At 38.1% G+C, this 19142-nt stretch overlaps 1 protein-coding gene across 1 annotated transcript in view; it reads right to left on the bottom strand.

Annotated features, from left to right (window-relative positions):
• Positions 1-19142, bottom strand: part of SCAPER (S-phase cyclin A associated protein in the ER) — a 157748-nt gene that overhangs the window by 20159 nt on the left and 118447 nt on the right. Inside the window, exons 26-29 of the mRNA XM_086757440.1 lie at positions 17119-17348; positions 13399-13554; positions 3508-3745; positions 345-494 (exon numbers count right to left, since the gene is read on the bottom strand). Coding sequence (XP_086613566.1) covers positions 345-494; positions 3508-3745; positions 13399-13554; positions 17119-17348 — 774 coding nt within the window. The remainder of the gene's footprint in view (positions 1-344; positions 495-3507; positions 3746-13398; positions 13555-17118; positions 17349-19142) is intronic.

Raw genomic sequence — 19142 nt, 5'->3', positions numbered from 1 at the left:
GTTTACTTGAGTACCGCAGCCATCTGATTGAGCTGACATGAAGTGAACTTGGAACCAAAAATGTCAGTTGCTAAGTATATCTTGGCAGCAAGCGAGGCTAGTTAAAATCAATGCAACGTCAGCATCATTGTCTGTGTAAGAACACGGAGATTGCTTATGGCCACATAAAATTAATGTCTTTGTGTTAAGATGCAACTTCAGCTTCTCTTTTGAAAACACATGTACTTGTGCTCACAGGAATCCTAAGCGCTTCAAAAACAATGTTGAGGGGATTAGTTTTTGTGAGGGATCCATGACTAAATGTGCACTTGATAACTTCTGATCCCATTTTCCATTTGCCTTACCTGATTATCTGTGTTGTTTACAGTAAAATAGCCCACACAAATAATGACTTCGTGTAGCAATCCTTCACAGGTATGCTGGGAACAATACCACAGCAGAGAGCTGATAATATGCCGGAACGCAAGGGACAGTCCTTCAGCCCCCACAATAGACTGAAAAAAAAAGTCAAGAAACAGAAATTACAGTCTAGCAGTATGTTACAGAAATTGTGTGAATTACATATACATTAATTGTACTCCGCTCTCTTCCTTCAGTAACTTACAGTTTACAACTAGAACATTAAAAGCCACAAAAATAAGAGTAAATTCAAAATTTAAAGGGACACAGGAAAAAAATTTGATTCTGCTTAGTTGACATTCAGTGTCATTAGGCTGACCATTTCATTTGACATACATTACATGTTCCAGGAAAACTTAATGCTAATAATATCTCTTAGTAGTAAGCAAAAGAAACCAACCATCTTCATTTCTGCAAAAGAGCAAAATGCACTTCTCATTAATAACTCATGCTCTGAATGGAATACAATGATTAATAACAAATAATGACTTTTCAAACATTAAAAAAGTTAGAAACATCCAAAAGGAGAGAACACTCGGCTGCAAAGCTTCTTGGGATGCTTTTTAAAAGTAGGCAAATTGCTGTAACGTGGAGATTGAGAATTAGATTTTATCTGCGCAGCCTACAGCCTCTATTTAATAAACATGTCAAACAGACAGAGCGACACAAGGTCAAAGGGGAAAACCAAAGCACAAGGAATGAGCACGACAGTCTGCTAACTCTAACGGAACCGCAACGCAGGCCTGTGAGAAAATCTCTTGCATTTGAGAGTTTTCTTGATTTTATACCTTACAGCCTGTGTCAAGTACATATACATAAATCCAGTCTGTAGTACAGTTTCATTTTAGCAGCCTGCAAATCTACCCAGCAAAAGTAAAATCCTTAACGATTAAAACAGGCTCAGCTCTGCTTCCATCTTGAACCTCAAGTGTTCTGGCAAGTTAGTTTATTTTCAAAATTTAACACACAATATAGACACCATTTACTGTTTTATATCATGTAAATGCCATGTTCTTAGGTCCACCCTTATTTAATTAGTGCTGTCCACGCATGCTGTGACCCAGCACTCTGGCTTTAACCTTCCCTGATAACAACAGGTCAAAGGGCACTTGAGTTTGTGTATAAAAGTTAAACTAATTTTTCAAGGAAACTATGCTTCCTTTTTAGCCAGAATTAATATCAGCTCAGGATCCTGTGTTGTTTCTCACTACCATCTTTCAATTGTTTAGACTGTCAAATTAAATGAAATATATACCCATGAGCCATCTGTGCTAATACAAACTCTAGAATACCAGACCTCTTCTGTTAATCAAAACCCCCTATTCTATAGTCCTACTATTACGTGATAAAAGTATTCCTTAGAGATAATGATCACACAGTACATAAACTGCACTTTTTCCTGCTGCTGTCTGCCAGCCTGATACAGTCCACAGGGCCAGAATGGACAGCAAACTGCCTCAGGTGGACGTTGGGTTTTGAACATTACAGAAACAAATCACATTAACACATTGAAAGGGAGAGCTGCTCAGAACACACACCACAAACAATATTATGCCTACAATTCAGCAAGACAGCTAAGTGGATATTTCCTGAGCAGAGTCCTGCACTGATGAACTGAATGAAATAATTCACATTGGTTAGTTTTCTACCAGCCTTTACGCAGTAATTACCATCTCGCGCCGTTTTACCCAGAACGAACTAATGCAGATGATGTGATTTGGGAATTAATGCTGATGGTTTGTTATACTCAAATATAAGAGTAGTTGGTAGAGGGATAAATACAGACTGCGCGAGTGGAAGCTTATGCTTTGAAAATGAATTGTTGTTTCTTGAGATGTCAGTGAGAAAGCCCTTCAGCCGACGCTGTCTGCTACAGCCTCCCTGCAAGCTGTAACCGTCCCAGTCCAAGCCTTACTGTCTGGTATATACCTGTAACAGCTACAGCAACAAACAAACACCCAGTCTTAAAGCACGAGCTACTGAGCAAGCTGTAGAAGAGAACTACTTCAGTACACCTTGATTTACAGAAAGAAACGGGAGTTAATCGTGTGTGTTTTTCATGAAACTCCAACAAATATACTGTTTCTGTGCCCCGTAAAAAAAACTCTGACTGGACTGGATCCTGCAGCTCTACCTATACAGATAAAAGTTGCTACACACAGATTGCTTGTTGCTGTTATCAGAGATACTACATGTACTAAAAATCAAAGTCAAGAAATACAACTGAAGGAAACTTATACCTTATGCTAAATTCTTTACTCATGCAAAGCTCTTGCTGAGTTTAATGCATTTCAGATGGAGTGCATGGTACCACTTACATACAAATTACACATTCAATGAAACAGAAACCTATTCTGATGAATTGTGTAAGATTGATGCTGCGCAACGTGTTTCGCAAAGCAATGCTTTTTGACAGGTGCTTTATATTAACAACACAACAGCTTTGCCAGTGTATCTGAGAAATACACTAGTACTTGTATTTTCTTTGTATTGCAAAATGATCCATTCACACTAGAAATCTGTTGACAGAAGGTGGTAAGAAAAGATTTACCTTCTCAAGACTCCAAAGATGATCTTTCCGGATATTTTTTTGGTGAATAAAAATTATGAAGTTAAATTTCCAGTTTTTGGTAAATAAAATGTTACTTGGATTAAAAAAAAATTGCTATCAAGTGATTTTCAGTTTCAGTTGTACAATCTTAATGCAAGTGGCCACTGAAAGCACTGACAAATGTAAACGGTGGTTATAACATAAGCGAGTCCTTTCACATTAGAAAAACTGTTGTTTTGTGCTTCTGACCAGGATTTTTTTTACATTTCTAGGGCTCATTAAATATAAAAAGTACTACGCTAAAAGTGAGGTTTTTTGAATAGAAGAAGTAATGGATTGGATTCAGCATCTCACATATGATAATTTTCACTTTTGAGTTAAAGATAGCTACATAGTGAAAATAACAACCATTACCAAACTTATGTATGAAGAAAATCTGAAGAGTTAATCATTAAAATTCCTTCAATAACTAAGATATTAGAAACAAAACTTAGTCCAAAAGTATATGCAATAATTAACATTTTCACATTAAGGAAAGGTTTTAAAACATCTGTTACCTGAAAGGCAGGCAGATCAAGAACAGCAAAACTATTGAAGAAACGTAAACTCTGAATGGCAACCTGGACTGTGTTCGCTGCATAGCTGTCTTTAGGACTCGCTGTGTTTGGATCTGAAATTGTCCCGTGGAAAAGAACACAGTACAGCATATGCAAGACTCCAACCAGATCCGTAGACTGAAGAACTGCTGTTAGTCCTGTGGGGTCCTGACGCGTATTGTCAAATATGTTCCAAGATCTGTCAAAGAAACATTAAACCGGCTGAGGAGGAGACCAGCACACAGTGAGAACACTGGCCCAGGACGCAGTACTTCTAATCAGCCAAATGTTAGAAAAAGAGTAAACTGTTAAAACTAAAAAAAAAACGGATGTCTAATGTGTCAAGAAACCACAACACTTCCAGAAAATACTTTCAATAACCTGGACACCGTCTCATGCTCTCTTTAACTGCAGTGCAGCTGTATCTTTAAATACCTTTCTCAATATACTGGTGTCTTTGCTCCCAAAATGGGTTCACGATACCAGTGCGAGACCACGTGTAAGTATGACAGGTTTAAAGTTGGAAGCCTGAGGGCACTTCAGGGCTCCATGCAAGCTCTGCCTCAGGTCAGCAGCCTACACCCATCTTTCTTTCTCGCAATAGCAGCCAGCAGAGGTGGGAGAACTCCCTGGAGCCTCTCACTGCCTCAGTGACGGGCTGCAGGCACTGGAACAAAGTACCTACCTAAGTAGCAAAATACGTTACCAGGACCAGATGATCTTAATCAAATAGTTCTGCAGGAATTTAAGAATGAAGTGGTTGAGCAGTTAGCAAAACACACTACTGATTTCAGTCAGATGTTATTACGGGAGACTGTACAGTAGCAAAGCACAAATAAATATGAAATGCTCGAGACAAACCAGCGGAGCTTGTGCCAAGTTTCTTTGGTATCTTTTGGGTATGCACATAAAATAATGGAGAAGGTTTTTGGCTGTGTAGAATATCAGGACAGAGAAGCAAATAAGTCAGGAAGCCCTTTCCCTTCTCACATTCAAACCTTCATAATCCCTCTATGATTTGTACTGCTCCTGGTTTTTCACATTATTAATCACCCAGGAGATGATGCAGGATAGTCACTGCTAAGGAAGACTAAGATTTTCATTGCTCTGGAGCACAAACAACGTGTAGAAGGCAGGCAAATACAAAATAAACCACACAAAATAATTCAACAAGTTTTAGATAGTTCCAATTGAGTTCCAATTGGAGTTCCAATTGAAATCCATCATTTAAATAATCTGAACTTCATTATGGAAATACATTTGGTCTATACTGGCAATCAAAGGAAACACTAAAATATTAAGGTACAGTGAGCAGTAACACTGAAAATATGGTACATCAAGATCTGGTCTTTACCTCATCTACTATGTTTCCATTTTAAAATAATAAAAAAAGAAGTGTCAATATCAAAGGAGACTACAAATATTGATTCTGTATCTTATTTTTTTATAATTGAAGGAAAGCATGACAGGTGACATGAGGAAGTGTTATAAAAGGAAAATTAGATGAGAGTATCTTCCCCTTTCATAACAGCTAAAAGCAAAGGAAATGTGAAAGCTGTGGAAACAAGAACCACTTTCTAAAACAATCCGTAACTTTGAAGACCTCCGTTGAATACAGAAAAGACTGGACGCTCAAGGGGCTCAGAATATTTCTGTTGATCAGAATCAGTAAGGAGCTCTTCCTTTACTAGAACGGCTCTAAATGATCTTCTCAGTCCCTGCATTAGAAGCACCTTGCACCACTGTGTTCCACACATTGCTCTGCTCCAGTGAACCTTCCAACACAGACCCCAGGAAGGCTGACTAATCCTGCTTTTTATGGTACAGACACTTGTCTTCAACGGAGCAACCAAACCATGAATTCAGCAACTACCAAGTTTTGGGGATCTGATACTGCAAACTCCTGTCGTGCCCCTGCGCAGTGACCGCTCAGCAGCTGGGTGGGGACAGAGTGTGCACAGCTCCTGCAAGGAGGCTGACATTCCGCAGGTGGAGGGGGGGAGATTTAGGAGGCTCAGGCTATAAAGCATCCCTGCACAGCCTTTGAGGGATCTTCCTGGAGCCCTGAGTACAGGTGAATAGGATAGCACAGTATTTGGGTTGTACACAACTCACTCTACTATCACTCATCTGCTTCCATCACTGTTTGCTCACATCTTTACCTTCAGAAAGCAGCTGCTCAGATGAATCACTTCTGCTTTTTATCAGTTAGATCACACGTGATAACGATCAGATAACGATCTTATCTGAAATTTGCATTTATGGGGACCATTTCTTTCCAAGTTATTTCTGTTTACAAACCGTGAATGTCCAGCTTTTAAGTACAGCATCCTCTGCTGCTACCTCAAGGATTAACGTCTGGCTGGTATTTCAGCAATAGCTATGCTGTACAAAAACCCCAAGAGACTGCATAATCACTTCACAAATCTTTGAAAGCAGCAATCAAATCTTTAGGTAAGACACAGTAAGAACAAAAGCAAGGTAGCTGTGCCCGTTTTCCAGTACCTGCGTTGTTACACAAGTGCTCCATTACCACCAGTCTCCACCAGACCTCAGTACAACTCTGCCAGTTAGTGTTCAGCCACTTCTAGAGCGCTTTCTGCAACAGCACTTCAGAAAGCAATTGGCGTAGGATTCTCTCAAAATACATGTAATAACATTTGAAAGAGAAGTTGAAGTAAATTTAAAAGATTATTAAAATAATGATTTGATGCCACTTACCTGCTGCAAAAGAACCACAAACATACAGCTCTGGTTTGTTACGCTCATAATGACCCTAACATTTATTCCACAGAGAATAAAAAAAGCACAAAAAATACTAAAGCTCTGTTTTGCGTGGGGCTATGCTGCACAACAATTTATGGCATTACTTTCCTTTTCCTACGCCTGGAAGCTGTGCCCAAAATCTTCATTTTGAAGCTCTGTGGTCTTTAAGTGAGCGTGTTCGAACGCAGTCAGCAGAGACACTTCCTGAGCCATCACCTGCCCTTGCCAGCTCTGTCCTTATGCAGATTCCCGCTGTACAGTTCCAGCTCGTGTTGGCATGCGAACCTGGCTGCAAGCGAGGAATGAACCGGGATGGCTGCAAAAGGAGGGCGAGCTAACAGCTCTGGGACCACCATTTTTCCAACTTTACTTTGTGTGTCTGTGAACTCCCTAGTATTCCTCACTTTAAAACAGGTTCTGATGTTCAATTATTTACTTTGCAGCCTGCAGTAGCCAAAATGTGCTAACCGTCACTGAACTGCACACCAGAAACTAGAATGTTTATTTCCACAGTATCACATTAGAGAACAGCTCCTTTTACCAAGGAGTATTTCTTGATTTCAATCAGCTTTTTCAACAGTACAAAACAGAAAAAAATCATCGTCAAATGATAACCCCAGATTAATTACTGTATATGATACCTCACAGAATTGTTGGTGACTCTATCCAATGAGAAGATTGACCAATTTTACCAAAGGTTAAGGTTAGCTTGCTTTCAATTCTCACTCCATCATTATTTTTAAACAATTCCATATGAAAAAGCTTACATTGTTGGATGAAATCCTTTTACCATTTTGTGCAGCTCTGGAGCAGTGAATGAATCAAAACATACATTAAAAAGTCAATTGTAAAAGAACTCAAAATCCAAGCATTTTTTTTTTTTTTCACAGAAAAGATCAGGAATTTTAGAGTTATACAGGACAAAGCTGTTAAAAAAAAATTTAAAAAAATTAAAATGTCTGCTGGGTTTCGTGGATTGAAGGAACTGTTAGAAACATTTATTTTTGATGTTGCCTGTATTACAGTTAATGTGTATATGAACAGGCTCCTGTTGGTTTTAACTGTCAGTTATAATCATTTTAAGCCTAAATGTTTACAATAAAAAGGTAAAAGACGTTATTCATACTGGTTGTGGGCTTTAAAGTAGAAAGAAAAAGTATATAAGATGTTGGAAAATAAAGCGTGAACCTTTGTGTATGCTACTTTGAGTGATTTTGGTCAAGTCCACACAACAGTGGGTTTCATGCATTTGGCAGATGTCTAGTCCACCTCAAAGGTAAGCCCAGGAAAAATTCAGTGCTAACCGGCAAGACACAGACTGAAGTAAAAACCCATAAAAACATAAAATTAGGAAATAATTACATGGTACAAGAAAGCTAGGATTTATGCAACTAATTTTAAGAGAGATTCCTATGGATGTAGCTCCTTTTAATTCTCCCGTTTAAAGAAGCTTACAGCTGCCAAAGTAAAATAGTCAGGATGGACAAACCCCCTCCAATCAATCACTGAAGGGAAGTAAGACCTACAGGATTTTTTACATTGGCTTATATAGCTGGGAAAACAGACAGGCTTTCAAACTTTACCAAGTCTCTATATTTAACACAGACAAACAGGGAAATATTTATATTACAGTCAGAAAACCTGCAGGATCTTAAAAAGAAAAGTTTAATAAAATGCAGGGAATGTTCATTATGGGCAGCCATTATGATTTTCAGCTTCTGCCATCAAGGAGTCTCAGGAACTGGTATGGGGTTCATGACTTACAGAAAAGGTCTAAGAATTTTAAAATGTGCATATATCCACCCCAGGGAAGAAAGATACTAAGCAGTGGTACTTCACTGCTTAAAATACACCACTATTTATTAAAAACAGGAATTCAATACAGCTTGATGAGAAACAGCATACTCTGCAGAACAAGTATAAAACTACAATTTCTCCAAGCTTCAATATGAGCAAACTGTTTATATCTGAAAATATATTGTTTTAAAACTGACTGAGCTAACAAGCAGACAAGCCTCTCTAAGGGTATACATTGTAATGTTTGTATATTTGAAATATATACTCCTGATTAAAAACACAGAGCCAAATGGAAACATGAGTTTTCAAAAGGCTTAGAATATTTTCTGTTGGGTTTTTTTATTATTAGGATTTTAAAACTATCATCTGTACTTTTTGCATCTAAATTATTTTATTTAGAAAGAGATGTCAAAATAAAGAGGCAAAATAATAATAAAAGAAGCACAAAGAAGTATTTAGCACCTGACAGACCTTGTTATAATTCACCCTGTCAAGCTAGGAATCACAGCACTGTGTAAAAGTGATGATTTGGAACCTTTCAGTAATTTCAAGAAGGAGTTTCAGTTAGCTGACAGTACTTGCTGGATCTGCTGTCTGTTGGAAGTGGTGAGAAGCACAACAAGCCTTCAAGTAGACTTGCATCTGATTTGCCATCCAGCAGCCAAAACAGACATTATCTTAATTACGGTAATAAAACCAAAAGCAGACCAGCCGACTTCCTTGCGTATCTGTGACATGATAGTCACAATTTCCCTGGACCAAACCCTATATATCTGCGGCTTTCCACCACCGCAGCTTGTAAGCCACAACTTCATTAGCTGTTGACACAGATTTATACGTATTCCACTACTGTTCTGAGATAACATGTAAGAGTAACAATTTAGCTACTGTACTGCTTTGACATTCTGTTTTCTGAGATTAATGAGGGAGCTTGCAGACATTTCTTATATCAAGAAAACAGCAAAATTTTGAGAAAGCTCATGTCCCAAGAAGCTACGTGCTTTGAGGGACTATTATTTGCAAATTCTCCTTACGCACAACTCACTTTCCTCCTTGCGTCTGTATCATTGCTAGGCCACCATACTGCTCTTAGGGAGAACATTCCTCCTTAGCGATTGACCCTGGCACTGCACTACTGCTGATGGTTTCCTCCTGCTGTTTGCATTAACTCCGTGGTTACTATGAGTTTCTTCATTCATACTAATGGGCAAAAAGTGAAATAAGACATTAACAATCGTCCTCCACAGAGCAACAGCCACACTTCTTGGACAGAAATCTTAGTTCCAGAGACTTACAGGGGAAAAGTGGGACACAGATTTGGTGAGCACTGGTCAGTACAGGAAAAGACAGGAATATAAGCAAGATCCTTGCTACGCTGATGAAGGACTTGCCGTGTATTTTCTTACTTAGTCTTCACCCCTGCTTTTAGGGAAGGTCAGCTGGGGTGGCATGCCATATTTTTATTAATGCTCCTTGCATTCCATGCCTGCTCATTGTTTTCTGTCTTATATTTACAAGCCAAGTATGTTCCATATGTGTACTCAGGACTGAAGGGCCCAAAACAGGCCTTATATCTCTCATAGTTACAATAATAAACTCTGGAAAACAAGGCTGTCGTCCTGAACATTGCTACTGGACATCTGGAATGGGACACAGACTGCAAGACAGATTTATACGGCTATATAAACCACTGTTATTCTGTACAAAGTCTATTTAATATTTTGTTTTATTTCAGGTTAATAAAAATGTCTCTGGTTTAAATTCTGGCTACTGTTACCCTTAACGGTGAGCAAAAACCAGCCAGGCATTATCAAGGCCACAACTTTCAAGCCTAGGTATCAAATGTCACGTTCACCTTTGCTCAGCAAACAGAGATAGCTCAATATTCAGATGTGCTGCATTGTGTGAATTCTCACTACATCAAATAAGGGATAATACTATCTTCTCAGCTCTCATACACTTTTTTCTTTTAACTCATCAGCGAGAAGGGACCTCTCACTGCCATTGCTAGCAATGGATGCAGCACAGTAAAAGAAAAAATGTTGGATGTCTCAAGTCACCCTCACTGATTCTTACTGTATAACAGACGAGGGTATAAAAATTATCAAAAAAAGTTCACATGGGTTTACAAGTTATTAATGCTTTCAACAAATGAACTTTTATACATATTACACGGTGTTTGGAAAATGTGCTATTACATCCACAGCAAAACTTCAATTAAAAGAATCAATCTAGCATTTATTAGCCAGTACCAAAAATGATAATTTGAGAAGCAAAATCAATATCAAAGTTAAATCTTTTTAAAGACCTTGACCATTAATGAAAAGAAAATACCTCTCTTATAATAAAGATATGTTTACAACAGATGTTCAGAATAGATTCCCTCATTTCACTAACTTTTTACGATGTTAAAATTGAGAATCCTCCAATTTATGTTTCCACATTAGCAAGACTTTCCTTTATCATATCTAACTCCATGATTTTGGACTTTTTTTTTAAATCTACCATGGGAATTAAAAAAAAAAAAATCTTAGTTTCTCTCTTAAAATTTTATCAGCTGCATTATATCAACTGTAGACCTCATTTAATACTCAATGCTGACACAGATATATGATACAATTTGAGGCTATTTTCTAGTAATCATTATTGTTGCAGCCTCTTGCCTGATGTAGGTACATGCAGGTAGGTACTTGACTGAGATCTCCTCCCTGTGTATAAAATTGGTTTCCACGAAGTAACTGTCCAAATAAACACTGGGCATCAATTCAGAGCTTGGTTTAGAAACATTCTGCTAAATTCGGGAATTTTATGAAATGTTCTTGTGAGGAAGGCAGGAAAGTCTGGACCGACAGCTCTTCCTACCTTGGAGCTCCAGAAACGGCCTGACATACTTTGCACCCACAGGACAGGATCAAGTTTGTTTAAAACTTGAGTTAGAGTGTTTAACTTCTGGCCCTCTGGGGATATCGCAGATTACAGTCACAGTGAAGTTTGTAACAGCCTGTGGTGTCTGAAAGCAAAGGAGGATAACGCAGCGTTTGGCCGTTTCTAGCTCATAAAGGATTTCATTGTTGCAGGCACTGTGGATGGTTTGAGAGCCCCGAGGTGGTCCCAGTGTGTCAGCCACCCGGTGTCTGCTATCTTATCAGCTTCCCACTATGCCTCTCAGTGGGGCAGCGTGCTAAGGTCTGCACACAATACAAAGAGCACTGTATAAAAATATTTCAGTGCATTTAATGGGGAATGACAACTTTTGATATGATAAATAACAGCCTGAAATAGTTCTATCAGAAAAAACAAATTGATTTTGTGCCATCCATGATCCCTATTGAGGAGCATAAAGAAGTTCCCAACCTGGAAACATTCTACATAGGAGGATATATCAAAAGAACAATTCAAAATTGCTTTTGCAACAATGGCGAAAGCCTGATATTACTCTGGAAGAACTTCCTTTCATGCTTCAGTGTCAGAGCACTGGTAGTACTTACTAGACTTTTTTCTCCTCAGTAACAGCTTCAAAAGTATTATCATCAGAGTGATCAGTTACTCTGATGTACAGAGGAGTATAATCCGGCATGTTTGTTTGGTGTGTAAGGATGTGTCACCTGAGCTGGAGAATGAGAAATGCTAGATTCTGGCTGAACATGGCTGCATCAGCTCCTACTACCACGAATGAAAGAGGCATCTGTATTTCTCACAAAGAGAGGCCGCCTTTTGTGCTGCAGATCAGGTATCACACAACAGGTATTACTGTATTGTGACGTATTCAAGAATTCAATAAATTTGAGCTCTGTTTCTGCCACCTTGATCTGTGTTTGTCAATACCTTTTCCATTTAAGTCACCTTGAATACTAAGGTCTTTTGTAACAAGAGAGAATTACACCTCTGTACTCACTTCTTAAATGTGAGCGGGCTCAGGTGATGAAAGACATTTAATTTAAACTGCTCTTCTAATCAGTTACACCAAAGCTTCTGATCTAAAAGTGAAAGACAACAGTTTTGAATTCTCCAAGTTCATTCCTCTCATTTCTTTTCACGCTCAAATGAACAATCCAACCTGGAAACTGAGAACAATCAGCACCTTTGGAAAAAATCCAAAGCATTGCTGTTATACGCAGGTAGTAAGATCAGATACTTCCTGGTGTAACAGTGAAGAGAAATGTTCAACCCTCTGAAACTACTCTTCTGCTGCAAAGCTCAAAAGTTCTTCAAAGAAGTGCTGTGTTATCTTGGGGTACAAAAATCTCTTATTTGGGTGAAATATGCCTTCTTCAGAAACTGACAATATTATATTACTCACTCTTGTAGCTAGAACTACTATTCCACTAAGAGAAGGGTGATTATTGGTTTGGGTTTTTTTTTAGTATGCATTCAACTTTTGGCAGCGTTGTCCTGGAATGTAAAATGCCAAGTCGGCAACTTTCAGAAAGGGAAATTTCACTAAGTTGGGATGGCCTCTTTGGGCTCATATTTCTTGCAGATCTTTTGCCATTTGTCTGTGTCCCTGAGTTACCAGCAGCAGCTCTTACCTACAGCTTTGTTTCTTATGTTTTATTAACTCTAGTTTTTCAACTCTAGCATTATTTTACCCTTCAGGAATTAATTGTAAAGTTCTGTCAAGCCTTGTCTTTTCCCAAAACGTGTAACATTCTAACAGTGGTAGGTTCTAGTATGCACACCCCAAAGCCCTGAAATGTTGACTCTCGAGTGTCAGGCTGTTCTGCGCTGTGAATTACAGAAGTCAAGATTTGCTGGCAGACACGTATCTCACTCTCACTCCCCACAACCCTGATTAGGTTATGATAAGGAACATTTTGCATTAGAAAATTCCCTGACAAATCTAGTAACACTTTTCTTTACAGAAAATATAATTTCCTTACTGACAATGGTATTTTAAAGAATTAGGCTGCTTTACAGACAAATCAATTAAGAGTTGATTTCAGCTGATAATAAAATACCTTCTGAAGTCCTTCGGATTGGACACTTAAAATGAGCAGTGACAAAATCCTCTCTGTAATGATGAGTAAAGGAGATAAAGTTTGCAATTCTGATAAATGACTTACAAGAATAAAGACTCAGTGCAGGTAACTAATTACAGTTCAATGCTGAAAGCGTGAACAGAGTGAATTTCCTGCACTGTTTCTTTACTGGTTATTACTGTGTGACTAAGAACAGTTCTGTTTAACAGCCTCGTCAGAACGCTTGCTCCCATGAACGCCGTGTTGGCGCAGGCTTACAACAGCTGCTGCCTGCAGAACATGTTACAGGTGACAGACCACGTGCACCTACCTTCCATTGACAGCAAAACATAGTTGACATATTCCACGCAACACTGCTGTGGCATTTTGTAGAAAAGCGGCAATTTTGGGATTCTCATCAACAGGGCCTTGAACGGAGAGGAAACAGCAACACAGCTTGTCTATCAATCCTATGTTCACCACGTAACTAGAAACAGTGGAAAAAATTGTATTAAGAAATAGTCCCATGCCAGTTTTGATAACTTTGTAAAGAAAGTAATTTCTGCTTCTCTACTATCAAATCACACAAAATGCAGGTTGTGATTACTTAAATACTCTTTCTGAAAGGGTTCAATAAAACAATTCAAATTACAGTAAGTTCAGATCTGGCTCTCTGTAACTATCAGTAGTTTTTGTTAAGAGATTTGTCTGTTGTAGGATAATTTCTTTTATACTGTACAAGAAAGATGAGTGTAAATGTTTACTTTACCATATTCCTAGAAGGACAATGGAATTTTGCCATAGTTAAATGATTTATAATAATCCTGATAGCTCTGCAATAGCACAACTTCTTTTTAGCATGAAGAGATAAACTTTGTAAAACGCACTAATTCAAGACGACAATGATGTTACCCAGATAACGTTTTATTGCAATACGTATATCATAGCAACTCCTGCCCAGTTCTTGGGGACTTTTTTCTTTTTTGAAATACAAGTAACAGTTAAGAGACTAATAGAACATGCAGGTAACAACCTTCTATCATTAGTACAGAATGATCAAGATTAGAAAGCCTCCTCAGGAACTCAATGCAGAGAAAACCATACTAGAGACTTTTTTTTTTTAAAAAAAAAAAAAACGTGAAAACTCCTCTTTCCTTTTTATTATTAGAATAGATCACATCATCATTGCTGATCATCAGAACACTACTGCTGAAGTTTCTTCACTGAATTTCTAATAGCTTGGAAACCTACACCAAAAAATTTGCTGTTTGTCCCTGTACCAAAATCTCTCTGTCCGTACCAGGTTCTCTCAAACTTTGATCATTGTCAACTCCACTTTAACTGTGCACACATACAATTTTTTTTTTCCATGTCACTTTGCTGGTATCACTGAACTTCACGTACTTTCCTTTTTCTACTACAAACATTCAGCTTCTCAGACTTTAATCTGTTTCAACTGTTAATACTGCTGACTTACGTAAGATCATCTTCCTTTGTGGAGACAAATATCCTGTTGTAATCATCTCCTTCTTCTCTCTCCCCTCTGATTTTCTTTGTACTTCCCTCTACTCTTATCAAGTGGGAGAAATTTCTTGCCAAAATCAGAACAACTGCTATTATAACCACCTCACTTAACAGACATGGGCAACAGATTGCTTTCAGACACCATCAACTGATTCACTGTTTTTATACCAATAGTCTACACTACACCATCCTGTTATTAATTTTACTCCATCCTACCAGCTGTTCTGTCTACTTGCAAGTCCATTTGTAAGAGACTGCCTCTTCGAGCACAGGCTCCTTGAGGTGGGAACACCATTGTCTGTGTGTTTCCATAATATCAAGACCTCTCTGACTTGACTGAGCATGGAACATTATTAAATAATATCGATTCTAGTAAATAAATAATAATGACTGGATAATACTTGTCATAGGAGTTGTACAAGTATTTAATTACAAAACCTATTCCCATGTCCTACAGTCTGATTTTGAGAAACTGGGGATTTTCAAGATTAGGGAAGAAAACCTCTCCACTTTTCAGACAGTGCTGCTGCTCAAAGACTAGTCTTTCTTCAGGACTAGAAGCTAGACTTTCTGCCAAAGTTTACCCTGCTGATACAAAGCTTTTGGAAGCAATGAAAATAATTAAGAATAAAAATACACTGGACATAATGCAAGAAGTCTAACTGCAATATGAAGGATTTTTAAAGCTGCTGAAGTAGAGCAGTTAAAAACACGTGAAGACACATGAAGGTTATTAATTGCACCCTCGTTGCTCAGGTAAGTCTGTGTGTTCTATTTAGCAACATGAAAGGTTACCAGCATTAGGTTTCTTGCAGATTTTAATCTAAGCAATCCAGCTGATCACACAGGTGATAAGCAAGCTCTCCCATACCAGTAGAATAATTCCAGGAACAGAGCTGGGTGTTAGACACATTACAGTCACAGAGAAATGGTGAAAGCTAGAAATCTCTCAAGGAAATAGGAGGGGAGAGGCAGAAGTAAATAAAATACAGCTAATACTGACAGATGATTACTCACAAAAATGCACAACCATTCTCTTCAATATTCTCTTCCTTTATACCTAGGAACCTCTACAGTCTGAGTGACACCTGCAAAAAGTGCCTATTGTGCACCTTCCCTTACACTCACACCTGGACACAAAGCAGCTGCTCTTTTGGCAGAGAAGAAATGGATGAGAGTTTTCAGTCTGCTGCGACTACTCTTTAACGGCACCCAGAGACAATGAGAAGATGCACGCAGTACTCTCTTCCTTGAAGAACTGAGCATACAGACAAGTGGAATGTCAAAGCTCTCTAATCTACTGCCTCCATCTCTCAGTCTTTTTACCCACGGTAACATAGTTCAAATAATTTGTCTACCCTTTTGATGCCCAGACAGTGTGTAGGTAATTGTTGTTTATGCATCAGGTCTATTAGCCCCAAGAAGGAAAAAAAAAAAAAAGTAAAAAATTCAACTTTTGTCTTTCATTCCCCTTCTTCCTAAAACTCTCATTTAATCAGCTCCCCAAGGACATACGATACAATGACCTGGAGGTGAAAGATTCTCATTAATAAGAGAATTTGTCTGTTTCTGACTAGTTTAAAATGTGCTCTCTCTTTTTTTCCTAATTGCGCTATTACCTTGTCATCGTGCCTTTCATTCTCCATTTATAACCAGATCCCCCAAAGTGCCTCAGGTGAGGGACCTAGCTGGATTCTCATGTATCTTCTTATCTTAAGGGTATGCCTGTGCTTGGCCCAGTCAGTGTCAGATGTCTGTTCAGCACAAATATCAATAAGCAGACCTCCCACCCTCCCATTCATAAATGGAGAGAATACAACATCCTGAAATTTCACACTCTTTCAAAACCTGTTTGGGGAGAAGGCAGGTTACATGAGAACAATAAAGTTTTAGAGGTCACTGGTATCTATGACAACTATTTGTTTTGCTTTCCTCCTCCAGCTGTCGTTTTTGTATCCGTCAGCATCGTACCAGACTTTGGAAAGTCTGAAGATGCTCACCGTGACACATTTCCAGTAGAATATAATCAGAATTTCCTTGCTTCAGAGGGCTGAAGATGTATTGATGACTATTTATATAATTTACTAGTGAAACTATACCCTTTTAGCAAGTCTAATATGTTGTTCAATATATATTAATTTCTTACATATTCATGATCTATATTTATTATCTATCTATTAATATATTCAGGTTCAAGTATTTTTACCACAGAATTAGAATGTTTCAAGTAAAAATAGTGAAAATATGAGAGATAACTCCTAGATAATTAGGAGAAAAAAAACTACTGGAAAGGACACAAAAAACCAATTCCAAAATTGGACTCTTGGTTTTCTGTATTTCTGTGTATTTTTGTGGTTTTTGAAGAAAATTTTTGTTCGAGAACACAGCATTTCAATAGTCGTCTTGACTACGCACATGAACAACTCTCAGTTAAGAGGTAAAGCAGTTTGTTCCTTTCTTATATCACTGCAAATTTCTTTCTCTGTAGTAAAGAAGGTTTACACAAGTTTCTTTTTTTTTTTTTAACCTGATCAGGTCTTGGACTCTGCTGTTGAAGGCTTCCACTTGGGAGGATTTACTTTTCACTTCCTGTAATATTTTCAGTGCAGTAGAGTGGTTGTTTCCATCTGGGAAGCTGGAGATCAGACATCTGAAAATCACAGCAGTTACCCTCAGAAGTCCTGTTGTTAAACCTTCAAATACCTGCTTATTTGCACTTCTGCCTGAAGTAGTGTTATGGTCATCTGGAACACTAACCTAAGAAAAGGGGAAAAAAAGAAAAGCAGAATTCAGTAAAAATAATCAAAGTTTGTAAAGAAACACTTAGAAAAATGCATATGAGTAGATTAAAAATAATAATTAAGTAACATGCTGACGGCATTAAAGCATTTTAGGTTCAAGAAAAGGTCTATACACCTTACGCAGATAATACGGGCTGAAACAGAATACATCAAGTCAAAACTGGATTTTCTGTACGAGAACTGAAGGAAGTCTTACAGCAACAGACTATTTAATTACTATGACTGTGGCACTCTTATGGATGCACAGGATTTCTGATGAGTCACTAGGAAAACCAATTTTTTTTTTTAAACTTGACTGTGCATAAACATCCTACTGAGATGGTTCATTTGGACAACCACATTGTGTTACCATGAGGATATATTAAATATCTAGGATCACAAAGTGTTCAGTAATACAGAGGAAAGACAGCTATTTTCTGTGGAAGGAACAGTATTTACGATTGTATGGTAATCTCCTACTTGACTTTGGAAAAATACAATGTACTGTCAGAAAGCTACTCAACAGTTTTGAGTCCTAAACAAAGCACCCCTACAAAAGTATTCTGAAAGGCAAAAGTTCTTGTGACACAGCAGGTACAATTGTGGCTCTTCACAGAAAAAGACAACACACTTTGCAGGCAACAGGAATGATCTTTGCAATGAGATCCAACCCCTGATGGACTTTCTACCACACAGGAAAAAAAAAAAAAACAAGCAAAAAAATTACAAAAATATTATCCCGAACTAAGTGTCCTTGCAAAGTATTTTATGTGGAATTTTAATGTCAGAAACATTACAGAAATTTTTCCCAAAAAAGTGAGATTGATTGTGCTAAAACTCAAACCATAACTAAGAAGAAAAATAATTGTATCTGGAAGAGTACTAGTTTGTCCTTAGGAAAAAGGAAGACACAGAAGTGTCTGAGCAGTAGATACAGACAACCCATGGGAAGGCCACAGGAGGTGCCATTTGGTAAAGATGGCAAAGGATGCTGGGGAACACCAAATTTTTCCAGTCTACAAGAAGGCATTCAGTTGTGCTGCTGAGCTTCTACATAACTGAATTCAGAACAAATTTTATTACCTGCTGAGGTGCACCAAGAGGGTAATACACGGCTGTTTCAAGCCAGGGAAAGAGGATCACTGGATCGAGACAGATGAATTACGGTGGTTCCCCTTCACACCTGAAAAAGTCTGTGACAGAATTCTCTTTTCCTAGTAAGAACGTCTCAGTCGAACAGTTTACTACTAAAACTAACCGAAAGTAGCCAGGTATTTCAAAGACCTAAGTACTCCTCAAAGGCAAGAAGACCCTGAAAGTAAGACTCCAAATCTTTCTTTGATTCACATTTCTCTTATCCATCTTTTTTTTCAAAAAGAAAGAGAACTGCTAAATCTTGCAAAGTCTACAAAAACGAAGAGAGTCCCAGTTTTGTAGAAAATGAAATTTCTGCCAGGGAGGCAGATAAAAAAACCCTACTCTGATGAGAAGAATCCAACATTCCCCTGCCCCTTCAAACAGAACTCAAAAAAACAGCTAAGGAACTATCTGAGAAGACAGAAAAATCGCACAAATTCTAGGGCACAATTTAACAAACTGAAACATTGTAAAGGACAACACAAATAATACAGTTCTAAAAGATGCAATGGGAAATGCTTTCCACCCACAAATCTCAAATTAGGCACGGAGAGATTCTGAGCACTTCTGTGGATACCTTCATATTTTAACTACCAAGGACAGCAGGAAAAACATGTCCCACAAATACGGCCTG

This window comes from Chlamydotis macqueenii, chromosome 12 (genome assembly GCF_036417535.1).
Source record: "Chlamydotis macqueenii isolate bChlMac1 chromosome 12, bChlMac1.mat, whole genome shotgun sequence".
Classification (NCBI taxonomy): domain Eukaryota; kingdom Metazoa; phylum Chordata; class Aves; order Otidiformes; family Otididae; genus Chlamydotis; species Chlamydotis macqueenii.
Note: the sequence above shows the minus strand (reverse complement) of the source record. Positions and strands in the feature narration are given on the sequence as shown.